The sequence below is a fragment of the Cnephaeus nilssonii genome, assembly GCF_951640355.1.
Source record: "Cnephaeus nilssonii genome assembly, chromosome: 18".
Taxonomy (NCBI): domain Eukaryota; kingdom Metazoa; phylum Chordata; class Mammalia; order Chiroptera; family Vespertilionidae; genus Cnephaeus; species Cnephaeus nilssonii.
The window spans coordinates 10,443,926-10,465,458 of NC_137089.1; the positions used below are offsets into that span (position 1 = coordinate 10,443,926).

Genomic DNA, 21,533 nt, shown 5'->3' on the forward strand with positions numbered 1-21,533 from the left:
TCTTGAAGGATGGAATTAGTTGAGCCTCACAGCTAGATTTTTCTTAATGAGGCTTTTGGGTGATATTAATACAAATCAAAGAAAGTATTGTACCTTCCTGAGGAATGTCAGATTTGCACAAATGCCCAGTTGCTTCCTTGAATCCAGGTTTTAACATTTGGTTTTTTTTTCCCCCCCAATTAAGCCTTTTATGAAAGTGTTATGAAATAGGTGGGGTGTGACAAAGCTACCTCTGCAGCCCCCAAATCTCTTCTGAAAGCAGTCTCCCTCTTGGTGTGTTTCAGCCGTCATCGCTGGCGGAGTGATCGGCTTCCTCTTTGCCATCTTCCTTATCCTGCTGCTGGTGTATCGCATGAGAAAGAAGGATGAGGGAAGTTACGACCTTGGAGAACGCAAACCATCCAGTGCCGCTTACCAGAAGGCACCTACTAAGGAGTTTTATGCGTGAAACTCCCACTGAGTGTCTCTATTTATGAGATCACTGAACTTTAAAAAATAAAGCTTTTGCATAGAATAATGAAGATCTTCGTTTTTGTTTTTTTGTTTTGTTTTGTTTTTTCATTAAAGAGCCATTCTGGCACTTTAATGATAAAACCCCATTGTATTTAAGAAACTTTACATGTATTTCTTTAGAACAACGTAAAATGAAAACTTAACATCTGCAGTGTTCTGTGAGTAGCAGTGGCAAAATATTGTTATGAAAATTCTCAATGTTCATGGAATCGGTCTAAACCTTTATGCGCAAATGATTGTTTTTCTTCAGTGGTTGGAAGACGAACGCTTTTTAATTTGTCAGCATGTCTCCCACGGACCTAGCCAAGCTGGTCTTACTTTGTTAATTTATCTGTTGTTCCCTTCTCCTCGGCTCTCCCCTCGTGTCCCGTGAAAAACAAAACAAAACTCTATGCCTTTTGTAGCTGTTATGGTGCAATTTGTCTTTGGATAATTTTAGGTAACGGTAATTTAGTGTATATGTGATTTTCAAATATGTAAACTTTAACCTCCACTTTGTATACATTTTTTTTTAAAGTGTCAGACTATCCATTTTACACTTTGTTTTTCATGACCTGTAGCTTCAGGCAGATTTGCAAGAGCAAAGTAATGTGTAAAATTGGATTATTACCAGAAAACTGTTGAGTCATATCTAATCAGATCTTCTTTTGGGGGGATTTGATGTGAGTTACTGACAAGCCTCAGCAAACCCAAAGATGCTAACAGTATTTTGAGAAGTTGCTGCAGATTCCTTTGGCCACTGTATTTGTTAATTTCTTGCAATTTGAAGGTACGAGTAGGAGTTTGAGGAAAAATCAGTTTTTGTTCTTAAAAATGCATTTAAGTTGTAAGCGTCTTTTTAAGCCTTTGAAGTGCCTATGATTCTATGTAACTTGTCACAGACTGGTGTTAATGAGTATATATAACAGTTAAAAAAAAAAGTTGGTATTTTATAAGCACAGACAATTCTAATGGTAACTTTTTTGTAGACTTATGAATAGACATAAATTGTAATTTGGGAACATAAAAACTACTGAATAAATCATGTGGCCTCATAATGGAAAATGTCACTGTTATAAATTTTGCACATTTCGATCAAATGTACATCTCCCCTTGGCTAATGACGGTCTGCTCTCAGGGATGATGTGGGTTTGATTTCTGAGTGGTCCACAGCGTCTGAGTCACAACGCGAGAGCTCCTCATCGAGGCTGTCACAGATTCGCCTCCCGATTGGCCAGAGGAGATCTGAATGTTTCATCCTATGTGTATTGGGGCGTGGATATTAGAAGACGGCCGGGATGGGAACTGAAGTTTGCAACCTTTATCGGGTAGCTGATGGCAATATGGAGACAGACACCTGCTTTTGCCAACAGTTTTTAGGGCTATAAATTCCAAAGAACGGAAGGGAGTTTCCTGACGTTGGTATCTGAGATTTTGTTTTTCTTGTTAACCCTCTCGAGGATATTTCCCCATTGATTTGTGTGTTGTTGTTTTTTTTTGTTTTTGTTTTGTTTGTTTTTTTTAAGAGAGATTGCAAGGGAGGAGGAGAGAAACATCGATGTGAGAGAGACACATCAATTGGTTTCCTCCTCGCCCAGACCAGGGCCGGGGATTGCAGGGATTGCGCCTTCGACCGAGTTATGTGCCCTTGACCTGAATGGAACCCAGGCGCCTTCAGGCCATGGGCCGACGCTCTAGTCACTGAGCCAAACTGGCTAGTGCTGAGATTTAGTTTTATAGGTTGATTTACCTTTGAAACTGTGCTCCACCTCTCTCCTGCAGCCTAAGCGAAGCACTAATAAATGGAACTCCCACCATTTACACCATCAGGGAGGAGAGAAGGGCGGGAGGCTCTGTATGAAAAGGAGGCCTTTGCTGCTGAGGGTTGAAATTGCAGCAAGCAGACATGTCTGCGGGGGAGATGGAAGTATGAGTCCCCTGCCTGGGTACTTTTTTCTAATGAAACATTTCCTTTTTCTACTTTACCATTTATTTTCTCTTAAATTGTGGGCTGCCAGAATAGGAAGAAGACAGCAAGAACAGTAACCTTTCCAACACGGAATTTACTTTTAATAAATAGGAATACTTCATTTAGAGACAATTCCCTGGAATTGCCACAGGACTCTTTTTTTTTTTTTTTTTAATTTAAAACCACCTGGAACAGTGTTTACTTAAATTCTTAGTGGCTCGAATTCTCAAATTCCTGTCCGCTACATGCAGAATCGGTCCACTCTGGAGGGATTAAAAGGCAGTGATCGCAGCTTCTAAAGCTGCACAGTGCCCCTCGGTTCCAGGCAAAGGATCTAGGGGGCTTACCTCTCCCAGCGCGGGGGCCTAGTGGAAGTCAGTTCGTAGAATAGCAACTGCTGGGAAAATCTATGCCAGGAAGAGAACATTTCTAGCAAATATTTTGTCACTGCTGTAAAGCAAAATATTTGTTCAAGTGCCAAAATAAAGCCTGTCATGTTGGAAGTAAAAACCATTGTCTACACGGACATCCAGTCCTCGTCCACTGTGTGTTTTCTGCTGAGCTTTCTTTTCTTACTTTTAAGATGCAATAAATAGTGCTATAGGAAGTGTTAGTGATGATGACCGAGTTCAGGAAAAGTTGGGTCCACTCTAAGTATGAAAGCCAATGTGAAAATGTCCTGTTTCTGTAACCACATGTAAATGGTTTCCTTTGTGTGAATATGGCCTTGTGTTCAGGAGACCTGCAGAATTGAAACTGTCCCGTTTTCAGCATATGGGGTGAGCTCACTTTAAGTTTCAACCGCAGGTGAATGGGGACCTGGTTAATCAAATGGAATGTGGGTTGGACAAGTTTGCAGACATTGCCACCTATTAATATTAAAAGTTGATAGTTTTAGATCCAGTGTTTAGTGAATTGGTACTTTGTGATACACTTCTTTTTTAAAAATACATTTTATTAATTTTTTACAGAGAGGAAGGGAGAGGGATAAAGAGTTAAAAACATCATTCAGCTGCCTCCTGCACACCCCCTGCTGGGGATGTGTCTGCAACCAAGGTACATGCCCTTGACCGGAATCAAACCTGGGACCCTTCAGTCCGCAGGCTGATGCTCTATCCACTGAGCCAAAACCAGTTAGGGCTGTGATACACTTCTTTTTTGCAAGTTAAACAAAATACACCTGCTTATTGAGGATGCAGTCTTTCTATAGGGTTTAGGAGACTAAGCTAAATAAGTAGAGCATAATTCCCTTACTCTGGTTGACGTAGGACAGGGGTGGGGAACCGTTTTTCTGCCAAGGGCCATTTGGATATTTAAAATAACATCATTTTCAGGCCATACAAAATTATCAACTTAAAAATTAGCCTGCTATATTTGGTCAAACATTTAATGACCTCACTCTTAATGCGGTGGCAGGGCCAGACCAAATGATTTCTTGGACCTTACGTGGCCCGTGGGCCAGATGTTCCCCTCCCCTGCCCTAGGAGGTTTCTCATGAAAAGGAATCAAGCCAGATGATAAACGGAGTATGAATTGAGTAAACACTAGAGTTTTTTTGGTGCTAATATTTTTGTCACAATAGTGAAATTTGAGATTTGGCCATTTCTGGGGAATTAGATTTTGCTGGCACAGAAAACTTTAAAAAGGGTAGAACAGCTGTTTGCCATTTAGTGGTAAAAACAGCATTGACATAAATTTTGTCCCTCCCACCTAACTCTGGGTGACTTCACGCTTATGGTTTTGGTTCAAAGATTTCATTCCTTTGTTTGTTTCTCTGCTGCATGTGGTACTGAGCAGGGCCTTTTCTGACCAAGGAATCGTGGTCGCTTTGGGAGCAACGTGGTGTTCTGGGAGTTAGCTGGAAGGGTGTAACCCAAGTGGCGGCGTGAAGCTTTAGGCTTCTGGTGTTCAGATGCACTGAGGGCAGACTAACTCATGCCAGGTGCCCTGGCAAAATAGCAAAATAGCATTCAAGCAACAGATGCTGGGGTTTAATCAACAGATATTTGCCTACTGGCTCTGCCCGGGGCCCTTTTCTAGAAGCTGGGGGGGGGGGGCGGTGTGGTGGAGATGGGGGGGTGCACTAGGTAGATGGAGCCCTGTTCTCATGGGGTTTGAGAGGGGTGCATAGTGGAAAGAAAAGCAATAAATAAAACCAGTGGGAATTACAGTCGGTGGTGATATCCATGATGGCCATGGTGCAGGCTAATGCCAGGGACTGAGGACTCTGCCAGCCCAGATGGGCTGGTGGTACGCTGTAGTAACCATCTTAAAGTCTCAGCAGCTTACAACGGCAAAGGCTTACTTCTTGCTCAGGCGACGTGTGTGGGTTGGCAGATCTCCGAATAATCGTCACCCTCAGCCCAGGCCTCAGGCCGATGGAGCAGCCACTATCTGAACGCTGCCCGTCACGGTGGTAGAGGGAAAATAGCGGTGAAGCCCACAGTGGCTCTTAAGGGTTCCCCCTTAGTAGTGACACGTCACTCCCACCCACATTTTATTGGCCAAAGCAGTTCATGTGGCCACACCTACAGGTGCCCAGAAGTGCCTTCCTACTGTGTGCCCACGGGAGAAAGGTGGGATATGTGTGACCAGCTGTAACTACTACAGCCTGGCCAGACGGGATCTCTGAGGCGGGGTAGCTGGACGATGTGGAGCCCGTTGTGCTAAAACCAGGACGAGCATTCTAGGCTGTGGGAAGCCCTAGCCAGGGAAGGATCCTGGCATGTTGGAGGAATGGCAGACCAGTGGCTGCTGACCAAGGGGACAGTGGTACCAGAGGTGGGATGATGGGCTGAGAAGCATAATTGCCTTATTTTTTTGTTCCCTTATATGTTTTAGAGGCTGATCTTTACCATATAAATGGTTTTATGTTACTCCCTTCAATGGCTCCTAGAACACTTAGAATAAACTCCTGACTCCTTACACTTGACCTCCAAGAACTGACCACTGGCCGGGGCATTATAAGGAGACAGTGGGGGTAGCATGGCCAGTTAGGAAGCCATTATTGTTACCTCAGGAGAATGGTGCTGGCTTGGCCTCAGGTGGTGATAGCAAAGATGGAAAGGACTGGAGGTAGAAGCTACAGGTCTTACTAAAAGGGTAAGGAGGGAGGAGGGAGTAAGGAAAGAAATGAAGCAAAGATGTCACTCATATTTTTGGCTGAGCTTGGTGAGTCACCTCTTAAGAGGGGCAACATGGGGGAGTTCCGATTGGGCCAATTAAATTAGGACTATAGGCACCCAAGCGGAGGTGTCAGGTGAACAACTGAAAGAAAGAATCTGGAGCTCAGAGAAGAGGTCTGAACGGGAGGCCTCAATCGAGAAGCGGTGTCCATCCGTTGCCTGTAGGAATGCTGAATTATTTCCTTCTACCTGCTCTGCTCAGTGTAGAAGTTAGAGTGGGGAGAGGGATGACCCATGCGAACTACATTTCCCAAGCTTCTTTGCCAATAGCTTCCGAGAAAGTTTGGCCAATGGAAGGTACTGGCAGAAGGAAGACTAAAGGTCAGGAGGAAGGGAGAAGCCAGAGTACTGTCCCCTCTCCCTGCTTTGGGCAGCTTCTCTAGCATGAGTGAGTCTCCTCTGTGGTTTGGATTCCCAGTGGACAGACTCTCCTCCAAGCTCCCAGCTCCCACGGTTCCGAAACTCTCAGAAACCTCACTTTCCCGCTCTGCCTCTCCAGCCTGCGGGAGGATAGCAGCTTCCTGCTGATGCTCTTCCCTGGGTTATCTCACCCTCCCCAGCGTGCTCTCCCAGCTTTCCCAGCACCTCTGTAACCAATTCCCTGGACCAAATTCCCTGTATGCATCACCGACATGGGTTCTATTTCCCTTCCTGGACCCCCACTGATGACACAGGAGTGAACAGCACGGAAATGGAATGAAAAGCCACGGGACCACATGAGAAAGTCTGGAGAGGTGAGTAGATAGAGACGGCAGATGGCCCTGGGTCTGCCTTCTAGCAGTCTGTCTTTTTAGATGAGCCATTTCTTTAGCTCTGCTCACAGGACTGGGTTTTCATCTTAGCAGGAGCTTAGCAGGAAACAATCTTTAAGTGCAAAGGGGGGAAAATCTCCAGAATGTATCGTAGAGGGCTCGTTTTTGAGCAAATTAATAAACATGGTAAAGTATCCACTTCTGCCTGGTCATTAGTAACATACAGTGTGAACTGTCTTTTTTATATATTGTAAGTAATGGGGCTGAGGAGGAAGAACTACTTGAATATTTAGGACGTATCTCTATTATCTGTGTTTAATGAGAAAATAGCAAACAAAACAGTAGTTCTTCTGCTCGTAGCCTTGTCCTGGGGTCACTGAAAGCAGGGCTTTAGCCTCCTTAATGACATTCCGCAAAGGCCAATTCCAGAGTAAACTTGGATTTCCTCTGTCCAGACCAGGTGCAAGGAAAAGCATAAAGATGGGTCCAAAATGTAGGTGGAGCCCTAACTGGCTTGGCTCAATGGATAGAGCGTCGGCCTGCGGAGTGAAGGGTCCCAGGTTCGATTCTGGTCAAGGGCATGTACCTTGGTTGCGGGCACATCCCCAGTTAGGGGTTGTGCAGGAGGCAGCTGATCGATGTTTCTAACTCTTTATCCCTCTCCCTTCCTCTCTGTAAAAATCAATAAAATATATATTTTTTAAAAACACACAGAAAAACAAAATGTAGGTGGACTTGGCTCCGTGTCAGACCCACAGCTAGGGGCTCCTAGAAAGTTTCCTTTTCTTATAACCCATTTCAGTCCTTTCCTCTTTTTACTATGTTACTTTTTTTTTTCCACTCAGCTTACTTTTTCATGTGTCAGGTAAAGATACTAACATGCTGCACTGCATTGCTTTGTGGGAATTCAATGATGCACATTTAGTGAGGTGATGCACTTCGCATGATATCTGGCATCTGGTAGACCCTCAATACAAGTTCATTTATTCATTCCCCTCTCCCCCCCCCGCAAACATTCCCCAGGCACTCACTGTATACCGGGCACAGGCCCAGGCTCTGGGAATACAGGAGGCAACACAACAATGTCCCTGTTCTCAAGGAACTTAATATTCTAGTGCGAAGAGACAGACAGTAAGTATGTAATATATCAATGAGAAGATGATAGTTGAGCAGAGGCTTGAAGGTGGGGAGGGATTCAGTCATGGTGGGTGGGGAGGGCCTGGGGAGCTGGGAGCTTTGCAGGTAGAAGAAACAGCAAGTGCCAAGGCCTTGAGTGCAGCCGAAAAGCAAGTGAGCTGGAGACTAGAGTGGTGGGCAGTGAGTGAAGGGTCCCTGGGCTCAGATGGTACATGTACGTCCTTGTAGCCAACCTTGTAATGAATGACCTTGGAGTGCTGTTGCAGGATTTCGAACCAAGGAGTGACATTACCTGGCCTATGCTTACAATTCATTCTTAAACCTTAGCAAGCATCGGAATCACCAGGAGCGTTTCTTAAAACACAAGATTTCTGGGCCCCGCCTCCAGAGGGTCTGATTCTATAGGTGGGGAGAACCTGAGCATTGGCATTTCTGACACCGTCCCCAGGCGCAGCTGCTGCTGGCCCAGGAACCCCACTTGGAGAACCACTGCATACTCAAAGGGCGTACTTTGTTACTGTGTTGAGAATAGATTGTTGGTGGGTGGTGGGTGTGGGCGAAAACACAGCAGGTGAGAGGCTATAGCAGTTTTCAGGGACAGAGACAATCACGGCGGGTGGACGTGGTGAGAGGTGACCGGGTTCTAGAGTGCCCAGGTGGCCACCAAGTCTGGAAACCCAGGTGGAAACCTAATCAATGCTTTATTGACAGCACATTATAATACTCGTCTCCCAGGTGGGCACAAGCTCTAGACTCCGTCCTTCTTCTTAGGATGTCAGGGATCACTGTGCTTGTCCAGTCCCCACCAACCTCACTCCTTTCCCTTCACGCCTACAGACTTCACCACATACCTGGACCCAGCCTTGTGTTATATGCACTTGCTTCTGCCTTCGGTTCTAAGTGTGCGGAGGTCCCAGATCAGGTTGAATTTGTCCTGCCACTCCCCACCTGCCGGGACCGCCTAGCCCAGTCCTCAGCGCTGGATGTACACACGTATCACCAGGCCTCTTACTGGCCTCTTCATTCCTCTCTGAAATTTAGTAAGGCCCCATAATGTCTGGGACCTTCTGCCAAGCCAAACCAAACAAATGGTCTCCGTCATGTCAGAAGTCTAAGCAGACTTCAAGTAAGTAGGTGTTCACAGATATCTGTTAAAACCTTGGACTTGAACTTCACCTACTTAACACAGAAAGTGCTCTGATGGGTTAATGGTTTTCTTACAGATACATTCTATCATTTTTAGATAAACATTTAGCATTTACCCAGGGAGCTTATAGTGTGTTCTTCCTTTGTTCTTTCCATATTTCCGTTATTGTGCCACATAATCCCCGTGCTGGATCCATGCTGTCCCGCAGATCAAAAACTACCCTTTTTATGAGCCTCTTTCCCATTGATGTGAAGGAGGCTGGGGCTGCAAACATGGTATGAAGAAAATTCTTATATGCCATCTTGATTGCTAACATCTGTTCAAATTTCCATTCATAAATGTAAAACCCAGGCCTCTGCAGCCATCTGTTTTCTTGCAACCATCGGAATCGAAGAGAAGCCCGAGGCCGCTGTGCAGGTGGGAGAAGAGCGTCTGCCGGGCTGGGCCCACCTCCCCGGGTTTGCTTTGCTTCCTTTGCCCCCATCGGAGGAGGCTGCCTTCTCTGCCTTCCAGGCGGGTGGCAGTCCTTGTGCGAGGTCCCTGTCAGCCTTGGAGGAGAGATTAGGGAATGGCCAGGTCTTTTCTTTCTCCCCATCCCTCCTTCTAATTCATTTCATCATGATAACCCTGTCTTCTGGACATTCTGGCCAGGGTGGAAAAAAACGTTCTCATTCATTCTATCATTGCTTTGCTGTGCCTTCTGTCTCTACTTGTCTCTGTCTCTCTAATTCTTTCTTTCCTCTCTCTCTCTCTCTCTCTCTCTCTCTCTCTCTCTCTCTCTCTCACACACACACACACACACACACACACACACACACACACACACGCTCACATAATGAGTGGAGTGCCCACTTTATGAACAAGGAGGCGGGAACTGAAACTTGTCTTCTCACTCGCTTCCAGTTGCCCGGCAATCCCAGCAGGCCCTGGAGCAGGGGACCCAAGCTGGCCTAGATCACAGGCGATGTCCCAGCTTGCTGAGCCACTGGGCCCCTCACCGGGCGCTTTCTCCGCCGATCTCTTTGGCATGGCTAATGGATATGATTTGGCAGCCGCCGGACCCAGATGCCACGCTAGGCAACGGCTCTTTTTTATTTTGTTCTTGGCAGTGTCATCTCTGTCTAAGGGACTGGGCTGCTGCTAAAGCCACTTGGCTTTCCTCCAGCGGTGCTCTTGCAGCAACTGTGACATGCCTTCGAAAGCTGGCATGACATTTCGGGGGCCTGCGGGGTGACAGTGCTCGCTCCAATGCTGCCGCGCTTGGGACCCCCTCGCTGCTTTATGTAATTATTTTTTTCTAGTTTGTCTTGGGAAATAAGTCCTCTGCAAACCCCAAGCAGAGTCTAGTTCGCATTCTAATGTCTCCCCGAAAACGTCATCAGAACGAGCGAGGATCCACCCATCCCACACCCGACTCTACTCGTCCTGCACATGAGCTGGTGGTTTGTGGGATCATCGCTCTGGGTCACGTGGACTCGTTTCATTCTGTCTGACGTTGCTTTTATGTACGGCTCCTGACTGCTGTTCGAATCCCACTCTGTGACCTGCCACGAGTCAGTTAACCTTTCTGACAACTTGAAATGCCACGGGAGTAGACGTCAGAACCTTGCCTCCCTTATGCTGCTGGCCTGGGGTTCATTGCGGTGATGTTTGCAACTTTGAGGGGAGGCTTGGCCAGCATTGCTGACACAGGGATACTCAACTTACAAGTTACCCATAATTTTTGAACAGCTGTTATCCCCCTATCAGAGGAGTCCAAGCCACTGACTTGCCCAACCCCCTCCCCTCCATCTCCCGCCCCCCGCCACACACACACACACACACACAGAAACCAGGAGAAGCAGTTTCTACTTCTATCTTTGTTCTCAGAATCCTTGCCCTATCCCCCTCCTCAGGCTTCTCAGGACTCAAGATGGAGAAGTGTTCGGAGACATGGTCACAAGCCTTAGCTTACAGCTCACTGTCAGAGCTTAAAAGGGTCTGGAACAGAGAGGGCCAATGCCTGGTTTGGGGCCCTCTCTTCCATCATGGCACACACCATTCATTGATCCTATATACACCCTTCTGCTAAGGCCAACCTCAGAATCTGCTCCAGACAGCATCCGTGCAGCCACAGTCATTGATTATTGGAACCGGATGGGAAGATGTAGCCCATTTACCCTCCTCTGCCCAGAGGGACGCTGGTCTTGAGACTGTAGTGGTTCTGAATCAGTGATGTTGTGAGTTTAGTAACCTCTTTAAATAGGTTGGCCTAGGAACCAAACCTACTTTGCAATATTGTTTTGGTGGGAAATGATTGGAACTTGACACGTGAGTTTACAGAGTGAACTTTTGGAAAGCAACTGGCCCATAAATTGGAGTTCTCTCCTGTACTTGGTTATGTGGTGGTGAGAGAGACTGTATCCGTTGAGGTTGAGAGCTTGGACTACCTAGTTCTGATCCTGTTCCTGCCTCTTACTAGCTGTGCTACTTTACACAAGTTAACTAACCTCTCTGTGGTTCGCGTCCTGCACTTATAAAATGGGGAAGGTAATAGGATTACCCTTCTCATAGGGTTATTATGGTGATTAAAAAATGTATTATTTGTAAAGCACCTAGAATAGTGCCGAGTATACAGAAGGTACATTACGAATGAAAATAAATACCAAGTTCCAATCTGAACTTGGAGGCTATATCTGTTTCTTTTATTCTCTTTATTAAACAAAAGCAGAGTGGATCACAAATATTGTGTTTGTCTAAGTGAGGTGCTATTGGTATCTATTCATAATTTATTCAACATTTTACAAATATGTTAACTCAGTTAATACTCCTAGTAACCTTCCAAGACAGCGTATTAGTCCCCATTTTCTAGGTGAACTAGCAGGCATTTCTCTATGGTGTTAAAGTGAACCCATACCTCCATTCGCACCTCCCAGACACGGGTAGCAGAGTGGCCTTATGCCAGAGATGCGGGGAGGCTTCTGGGACGTGGTCCAAATGTCTTCTGTAACATCAACATGTCCCACGTGATAAAAATGGGCTATTCAAGGTTGTGAAGACTGACTCCATTGGCTCCTTCCCCTACTTTTGTTATTTAAGTTTTATTTAAAAAAAATGATCTTCTATTACTACAAACACAGAGCATGTGCATTGTTGTATTAAAATTGTATATTAAAAAATAAAGGCAAGCAAAACTTAGAGAATTAAAAAAGCATTCCTGCCACTCAGTGAGGCCCAGCGCTGAGGTTAGAGCTTCCTTTGTATTTCTCTTTTTTTGCACAAAATGAGATCACATGACACATTCTGCTACTACCTGCTTTTTTTCCCCCTTCCTTTTCTAGTCAACAATCTCCACTTTTCCATTTCAACACCTTTTATCTCATCTGATAATAAGCCATATTTACATTATACAATGGTCTCCACAACGGGCTTTATTGCTGTTTATCCAAACTTGAATCTCCTCTGGGACCACATTTGCATCTGCTTATGTCCCATAGCTTCTACTCTGTGCTTGCTTTCATGACTTAGGTTTGTTGAAGAGGCTGGGCCAGTTGTCCTGCATCCCTGACCATTTTTTTTTTTTAATTTGGAAACAACCCCAAATTTATAGAAAAGTTGCAATGCAAGTAACTTGTTTTTCATTCCTGAAGCATGTGGGAGTAAGTTGCTGCCATGGCGCCCGATCACATGCAGACACGTAAGGGTGTATTTCCTGCAAAAGACGTTCTCTTACAGAAGAACCACAGTCAGGCAGTTAATGGTGAGCATCACTACTGCCATCTCCAGACCCCGTCAGGTGTCTCCAGCTGCGCCAAGGAGCCAGTCTGGAATCATGTGTTTGAGTTTGGGCGTCATGTCTCCTTAGTCTCAGAACAGTTTTCAATTTTTCCTTGACTTTCATGACCTTGACATTTGTGGAGATTAAAGTCTAGCTATTTGGTAGAATGTCCCTTCATTTAGATTTGTCTGATGTGTTTTCACGATTAGATTCAGGCTGTGCATCTTTGACAAAAATATCACAGAACGGATGCTCTCTTCTCCTCATTGCATCCCACCAGGGGGCTTAGGATTCAGATTTTCCTCATTACTGATGATGTTAACATCCATCATTGACTAAGGGGACGTCTGCCATACTGGCATTTTCCTTTTGTAATTAGTATCTTATGGGCAGGTCCTTTAAGGCTGGGTAAAGAGCTTATACTATTTCTTATACTTTCTACTTACTATTTATCTATTTACATCACTATAGACACATAGATTTCTATTTTATTTAATGGATCATAATCTGTTACTCCCTTTATTTTTGTGCTTCTATTGTTCCATATTTGGCTAGTGGGAGTCCCTTCAAGCTGGCTTCTGTGTCCCTTTGATGTGACATGTCTCTACTTTCTTTGCTCACTTTTGACTTTCTGGCACAAAAAGAGGTTTCAGGCTTACCTTGTACGTTCCTTAAACCAGCTCTGGAATCAGACATTTATCCCAGGATCCGTGGTGGCTTTGAGTGGAGAACAGGGTTTAGAAACCAAAGTCTAGGCACTTGTGCTCATTGCTCTTTCGGGGTCCTTGCTTCCAGATCCTTCTTTGCGCACAGAAGTAGGGAAGTGCATATGTGTGTGTGTACACTTTCACTTTATTTTTCTGTATCTATCCATCCATCCATCCATCCATCCATCCATCCATCCTCTATCTATTTTGAAAATTGTGTCCACACTATCATCTACGATTCTAATCCAGTACCACAGGGTTCATTCTACTTTTCCCCCTTTCCATAATTTTAATTTCCATCTTCAACAAGGAGACCCCTAGCTCTCATTGTCCTGAACATATTTGCTTCTCTAATTAATCCACCTCTAGGTAAACAATCTCCCTTCTGCCCTCCTTACACCCCTTGGACTTCGCCACCCCACACTGGACCCACCTACCATGTGGATGCCCTATTCACCCAGCTCCAACTTTGCCACCTCACACCACACCACCCTTCTGTGTGGGCACCCCCATCACCCTACTGGGAAGCCAACACACCACACCAGCATCACACCCCCAACGTAGATGCCTTCCTCACCTCTCTCATCTTCTGACACTATTGAGCCACCCGCCATATGGACATCTTCCTCTCTCTCCTCACACTTTATGTCTCAATGTGGGGGAGGGACATGCTCCTCACCTTGCTCTGGCTATGACACCCCCCACAGGGTCACCCTTCCACATGGAGACTCACCTTACCCCACTCAGCTTTCAACTTCTCACCGGGCAGTCCCTCTACATAAATGCCCTCCTCACCCTTCCTGGGCCAGGCCACCTGGTGTCAGGCCTAGCCTTTGTGGGCATACCCGCCCCCTCCCACTCAGGCTTCAGCCCCTGTTCAGCCACTGCGGCTTACCACCACCCCCAGACGCACACATACACACTCTACGTGCTCAGGTCCAGCTAATGACTTTTGCACAAATTGTTTGGGAAGGAGAGAGGAAGGGAAAGCAAAGGAGGCAGAGGGACCATAATTAACTTTGGAGGGAAAACAAATGAGGGGTACGCACTGCACTACTAGCATCCTCTCCCACCAATGACTGAGACCCCAAGTCCATTCCTTAGCTACCTGCTGAATGAGAACGTGCTTGGTAGTAATTCCACAAATACCATGGGTTTCTTTTCTGTGGGTAATTGTTGAGAGAAAACCAGGGAAAGTTTCCCAAAGGATTTGGTGAGGAGAAATGCCATTTTGTGAATAATTAGTAGGGGACCGTATTCATTTTCTAGGGCTATCAAAACAGAGCACCAGCGACTAGGCAGCTTAAACAATAGATATTTATTTTCTCAGCGTTCCGGAGGCTAGGAGTTCAAGGTCAAGGTGTTCGTAGGGTTGTTTCTCCTGAGGCCTCTCCTCTTCGCTTGTAGGTGGCTGTCACCTCCCTTGGTGCTCACCTTGTCTCCCTCTGTGTATTCGTGTCCTGAGATCTTCCAGGAAGGACACCGGTCATATTAGATCAGGCCCACACTAAGGACCTCCTTGTAACTTAATCACCTCTTTAAAAATTCTCCCTCCAAAACCAGTCGCCTTCTGAGGTTCCAAGGATTAGGACGTTAACATGTGAATTTTGAGGAGACACAATAGAGCCCATTATAGGAACCCTCCTGTAAAGCTGATAGTCTAATTCTTTGTGTGGCCAGAGTGCCTTGTGTGATGTGGATTTTTAAGACTTCCTTATTCGAATGACTAACCTTTTTATAAAAGCTTATTCTTTCTTATCTTTTCTCATCAAAAACCCCTACTATAAAATCTAAGGAAAATAGTCTGAATATTTGGGTGGGCTAGAGAGGAGGTTTTGACCTTTAGGTTTCCCTGAATAACATAAGTTAAAGCCAAGGACAACATCAAAAGAAAGTAAGCATGGCCCTGACTGGTTTGGCTCGGTGGACAGATGGACCTGTGGACTGAAGGGTCCCAGGTTCGATTCCGGTCAAGGGCATGTACCTTGGTTGTGGACACATCCCCAGTAGAGGGTGTGCAGGAGGCAGCTGATTGATGTTTCTCTCTCATCGATGTTTCTAACTTTCCCTCTCCCTTATTCTCTGTAAAAAATCAATAAAATATATATATTTTAAAAAAGTAAGTAAGCATGCATTAAGGGGACCTGAACGATTTGCGACAGGGCCCACTGAAGGAGACCGAAGGACTCGGTGATTCTCGCGCACGGACAGATGTCTGGCTCAGCCGTCCTGGGCGGCGTGCAGAGGTTGAGACACAGGCCCATGGAATTAAAAGGGTGCGGCCCAGGTTTTAGGAGGAACCACATTCAGGGTGATCCCTGAAGTAGAAGCCAGGCTCAACGTACCATGAAGTGTCAATCCAAAGAGATCCAGGTACTGGACCACAGGACAGAAGTAAAGATAAGAAAGCAGCGCAAGAGAGTTTAGAGTGGAAAGTACGAAGTGGAACCTGGAGCAATTTTCTGAACCACTGGGGCGTAAATGTAGGAGCTGTTTATAGCCCCTCAGCAACCTTAGCCATGGGTGATGAAGGAACTGTGAGGGCAACCAAACCAAGTTAGGTACTGTGTCAGCCAGGACCTTTTTTGGAAACAAATAACAGGAACTCTCACTGAAATAAGCTTAAATATTTAAGAAAAGGAATTTATTGGTGCATAAAGCTGAAAGGGGGCAAATCTAGCTTCAGGTGCAAAGAACTGATATCTTGGGGTTTAAATAACACCAGTGCTTTCCATCTGGTGTCTGCTCAGCTCTGCCTCCCTCTTAGTTTAGCTACACTTTTTTTTCCCCATCACATATGACCTTTCTAGGGCTAAGAGAGTTATTTTCAAACTAGAGGCCCGATGCACGAAATTCGTGCAAGAGTAGGACTTCGCAGTTGCGGGCCGGCTGCCTCGATCCCTCCCTCGCAGCTGAGGCGGCTGCAGCCCCGACTTGGTCCGGAAGGTCGTCCGGTCTAATTAGCATATTACGCTTTTATTATTATAGATAGGGCAATTCCACGCTTCTCCATCTGTCTGGAGGAGTCCACCCTATCTCTTTCAGTGTCTGTATTAAATTTTAAGGTAGACTCTAGATGAGGTTAAGCTATGTCTATTCACAAACCAATCACATGGTCCAGAAAATGGCAGACTCTTTGTGGTCATTCTGGGTCTAGTGGGAGATGAGCACATCTGTGCCCAAATCCTGTGGAAAGGGCGAGCAGAGGATGCCTAGAAGGCAGCAAAGAGCTGTTACCAGAAAAAGGGAGAGTGGATGCGTGATGGGCAAAACTGCATCCATTACCTATACCAAAACCAGGGAGTGGACACACTTGACATGCCCAGGACATGCATATTCTGTGTGCTAGATTATTCCTAACATGCAGAAGTATGACTCCAAAGACGTTGTCCGATGAGTCCATAAGACATCCTAGAGTTTCTTGCTATGGCACTGTCTCTACCTGCTAAACCAATGTCCACTATGATCTACTTTGCTTGTCATTTTAGTGTTGCCTAGAAGACCAGTAAGCAGTTAGCTTGACTGCAACACATGTAATAGGCAAAGTGCATCTAGGCTCATCCAAGAAAAGAAATGAATCTTCCGATCTCTGGTGAGATGTCTTCTGCCATAAAGGCCCAGTGACTGTTTCTGTTGTTGGTAGAAAATGTTATAATCTACTCACAAGGGGAGAAAATATTTGCTAATCATATATCTGATAAGGGGCTCAGATCCAGAATATATAAAGAACTCCTACAACATTATTGTGGCAACAGATGAACTTTTCTCCTTTTTATCTAGAAGAGTATAGCTTTGGACCATCCTTGGAATAATGGAGCTAAGAGTTACTTAAATCATTTTCTAGAGGGCTTAGCCCTCTTACAGGAACCTCCATTGAGATAGGCTGCTAGAGTGTGGTTTTCTCTGAATTGAATTATTATTATAATTACCAGTAGTACATAATTTATTAAAATGTAAATATATTACACATTTAATCATTAATTATTAAACATAAATGTAAGATAAGGGAAATGAAATTTCTGGAGATACATGAGGGTCACATTCATGGAACTCTGATGAAAGGAATGACCAAGTCTCCTTGAGCTGGCTTCTGGGTCCTCTCTCTCCTCCGGGCAATGCATTTTAGAGAGGTGTGGGATGTGTAAGAGGAATTCTTTCTTTTGGAAAGTGGAAGAAAGGCAATTATAAAGACACCTTTCCAGAAAATCAGTTTTGGGGAGGAGGCAATATGATCGATCTTTGAGCTTCTGAATCTTGAAACTGGTGCCTGAAGATTCTCCATGCCTGTCTCTGTGTCCTGGAAAGGCCCTGAGCACTGATATGACCACACACTGCAGTGTATACCTGTTGTCCTGGTGTAATTGGTCTCCCCTGCCACTCTTGGAGCGTCTCAGTTTGGATGGTATTACTGGTCAAGTGCCCCTTCTGGTTGGTTCCCCAAGGGAACACATATTCAGATTTGAAGACCATACTTATAAATTAAGAAGTGTCTGCTTTAGTTCCTTCCACCCCCCCCCCCCGCTAAATTAAAAAAAAATATTTATTGTATACCTATTATGTGCCACACTGTAAGTTACTTTGACATAGCTTATCTCATTTTATCATCAGAATGGTCAGGGGCGGTGTTTTTATTACACCATCTTTTTTTGAGCAGAGAAGAAAACTGAAAACCCAGAGAGTATAACCGACCAGTCATGGCTAGGAAGTGGCTAAACCAGAACCCAAGCCCTGGTCTCCCTGTTTCTAAGGCCTATGCTTGCAATCAAGCCTAGCCCCTCATATCCTGGGTGGGCACTGCCTTGGGTTGGATCCGTTCCCTGAGGCATGAGGTCCCACCTCCTGAAACTAGGCTTTGCCTTGGGCCTGCTCACTGCCAGGCTGCTCTTTTGCCCAAATCTCCACGTGAAACACCTCCTGCCAGGCTCCCTTTCACATTGTCCGCGCTTTCTCTACATCTCTATCCCGGTTCTGCTCACCAGCATCTCCTCCCTCTCCGGGTGGCTGCGTGGTGCCCAATCCATTGGACAAAGGCAGCTGGAGCAGAGCCAGTCAGTCCCGTGTTTCCCACAGAATAAAGTCTGAACCCCTTTTCAAGAGTTACAAGGCTCTTCTTTACAAATGTGCACATCAGTTCTATCGAACTTTCTCCTCTTCTTTCTCCAACCCCCACCTGCCTTGCCAATTGCTTGTCCCACGCGTGTCGCTGCCTCCCTAATCTGCCTTTGATTCATACTTCATATCGCAGCTTAGACCGCTGGGCTGCTTGCCTGGGCTCTGTGTGCCACATTCTGCCCTCCCAGGGGCGTGCTGGAGCCAGCTGGTCCCGGCTCTCAAAGCCGGTGGCTCACAGTGCTTTCCAGCTCCAGCAATGCGTGCCTTTGTGTTGGCATCTCAGAACTGGCCACAGTGTGAGTCTTTACATCCCAGACACTGGCAAATGGTACAAATCGGGGCTTTAAAAAACCCTCAAACTGCTTGGTAAATATATACCAGCACCACACCGTGCCCCTCCTATATTTTCATAACACTGTGAACACCATTTATTTCTTTGTCCATTCAATGAACGTTTCCTCACTCACTGCCTACTACTGTTTAGTGCTGAGGACATAAGGGGGGCAAATAGAGTCCCTGCCATCATGGAGCTTACAGTGCTGCAAGGGGAGACTTGCCTTATTCAAATATTCACATAAATAGAAAGCAAAATGGTAATGATGTTAAGAACTAAAAATCCTTTTCCTAGGATAGTGACTCTAGTCTAGGAAGGTCTTCCTAAGCTAACATCTGAAGGATAATTTGAGACTGTGGAAGGAACACAGTGAGGGAACAGCATTGTAGGCCAAGGGAACGACATGTGCTGTGCTCAGAGGGAGCATGGCTCTCCGGAGCAAGGGAAAGGAGACAGGAGTGCGCAGGAGGGTGCCAGGAGGCGTGGGAGATGCAGCTGCAGCGTTAAGGCCACATGGAGTTTCGTAGGCCTTCGTAAGCAGTTTCACCGTTAGCCTAGGACAGTGGTCGGCAAACTGCGGCTCGCGAGCCACATGCGGCTCTTTGGCCCCTTGAGTGTGGCTCTTCCACAAAATACCACGGCCTGGGCGAGTCTATTTTGAAGAAGTGGCGTTAGAAGAAGTTTAAGTTTAAAAAATTTGGCTCTCAAAAGAAATTTCAATCGTTGTGCTGTTGATATTTGGCTCTGTTGACTGATGAGTTTGCCGACCACTGGCCTAGGAGCAGTGGGAAATGACCGAGTGTTTTCAGCAGGAAGAACACCTGGGCTAGTGGAAAATCAGCACCGCAGGGTGCTTCAGAAATCCACTCGGGCCCAGTTGCTTGGCTCGGAATGCTGATTCTGCTGCTTACCAGCATCTTATAAGTAACTTCTCTGTGCCTCAGTTTCCCCATGGGTTAAATGGTGATGAAATAATACCTACTTTAAAGGGCTCCTAAAAACATCTTTGGTATGATAGGTGACTATAGCCAGTGGCCTGCGATCTCAGGGGGATGCAGACATAAACAAATAATTATAACATAACATGAAGTAAGCACAAAAGATAGTGTAACACAGAGGGGTGGGCGAGCTTGGTTTCCAGTGGTATTACGAGCAGAGTGGAGGGCATAAGGATGGTCCATTGGAGAGACCAGCACTAGGCGATGCTGAGTGGGAAAGAATAGCACTAGATGCTGTGGCGGTACACAATGACACCGTGCCCTGAAACTTAAAGCTTAGTGTGGGAAACAGACATGAATAAGACACAATGGGGGAAATCGTGTGGTAGAGGTTCAAGTAAGACGTGATCGCTTTCCACCAGGAAGCAAGTGGGGAGGCTTTGTGGAGGAGGGCCCAGCACCATGGCTGACTGCATGGGCTCTGGAGTCAGGCCAGTTCAGTCCAGAACGCTAACGTTGTACCTCACTGGTTATATAATTTTGCCCCTCTAACCCTCAATGTCCTCTTTAGTAAAGTGGGAATCCTATATAATAAAAGGCTAATATGCAAATTGACCGAACAGAGGAACGACCGGTTGCTATGACATGCACTGACCACCAGGGGGTAGACGCTCAATGCAGGAGCTTCTCCCTGGTGGTCAGTGCGCTCCCACAGGGGGAGTGCTGCTCAGCCAGAAGCTGGGCTCAAGAGAGCAGGGAGTGGGCCTAACCCAGCAGGTGGACATCCCCCAAGGGGTCCGGACTGCAAGAGGGTGCAGGCTGGGCTGAGGGGACCCCCCCCCTCCCAGTGCACAAATGTCATGCACTGGGCCTCTGGTAATAATAATAATGAATAATGACACCTAGCTCATAGGGTTGATAAGAATTCACAGTTAATGCATATAAAGTCTTAGCATAAAACATGCAATAAGTGTTAAGCTGTTGTTTTTATTACATTATGAGTTGAACCTTGAGCGAGAAGAACTTTGATCAGCACTGAAGGAATAACAGGAGAAAATCCACAGAATTCGAAGAGCACCAGACACACTTAGAGAAGTAGTCAGTGCCAAGGAAAGTATGGTTACCAGTACCTATCCATGAACAGTCTTTACGGGTCCATGATGAGATGGATATCGAAACTGAGAGTAAAAATTGAGAAAGGAAAAGAAAAACAAATCAACAGTAAGCTTATACTTGTATCCTTGTATGATCATAATACACACTGGGACTTGTAGATTATTTTGTCTTTTTATAATTTTTTTTCTAGCAAGTTTTTAATTGTGTCTTAAGAAACGGACAGTCCATACCAGATTGGAAATAATAAAAGCTTGTCCTTCACCCCGGATAGTTTGAGGCAAAGCAATCCCATGGAGCCGGCCGAGCACCATAGGGGAGCCTGGGAAGGTGGGCCCCCCTCACATTGAGAGGAACTTCCTGGAACCTTGAATGTCTCAGAGTTCATACATGACTCGGTGGGCAACAGGGTCACTGAAAGTTTAGAGAGATTGTTAACTGAGGGTTATGTGTATGCAGATGAACGAACATTGCAGGTTTTGTGCTCCCTCACCCACCCCCCATCTCCCCCAGCGAGCATATGGTTTTTCTTTTTAAATTAAAAGATTTGTTTTTTCTGGTTGAGAGGAGAGACCTGGATTGCTCCGTGTTTCTCAAAGATAACTGTTTGTATGTGGTAAGAGATCAACCAAAGAACTTGTATGCATATAAGCATAACCCAAATGGACACAGACAATGCGGTGGTGGGGGCGGGGGGGGGGGGGCGGTGAAGGCTGGGGCTGGGGGCGGGGGCAGGCTGGGAGAAGACAGTGGGGGAATAGGGGATATATGTAATGCTTTCAACAATAAAGAATAATAAAAAAAAGAGGGTGAAGCCAAAGGAATGCAAACTTATCAAAACATAACCCGTTGAAAATAGGTGCGCACACTCTCTGACCAGCAGTGCGGGT

General features: G+C 45.8%; 2 protein-coding genes across 2 annotated transcripts in view; both read left to right on the forward strand.

The window, feature by feature from the left end:
• SDC2 (syndecan 2) overlaps nt 1-3,006 on the forward strand; it is a 98,319-nt gene extending 95,313 nt beyond the window's left edge. The window contains exon 5 of the mRNA XM_079796015.1: nt 285-3,006. Coding sequence (XP_079652141.1) covers nt 285-448 — 164 coding nt within the window. The 3' untranslated portion in view covers nt 449-3,006. The remainder of the gene's footprint in view (nt 1-284) is intronic.
• A 3,013-nt stretch (nt 3,007-6,019) lies between these two features.
• Nucleotides 6,020-21,533, forward strand: part of CPQ (carboxypeptidase Q) — a 372,988-nt gene continuing 357,474 nt past the window's right edge. Inside the window, exon 1 of the mRNA XM_079796014.1 lies at nt 6,020-6,380. The gene's annotated coding sequence lies outside the window, so the exon portion shown is untranslated. The remainder of the gene's footprint in view (nt 6,381-21,533) is intronic.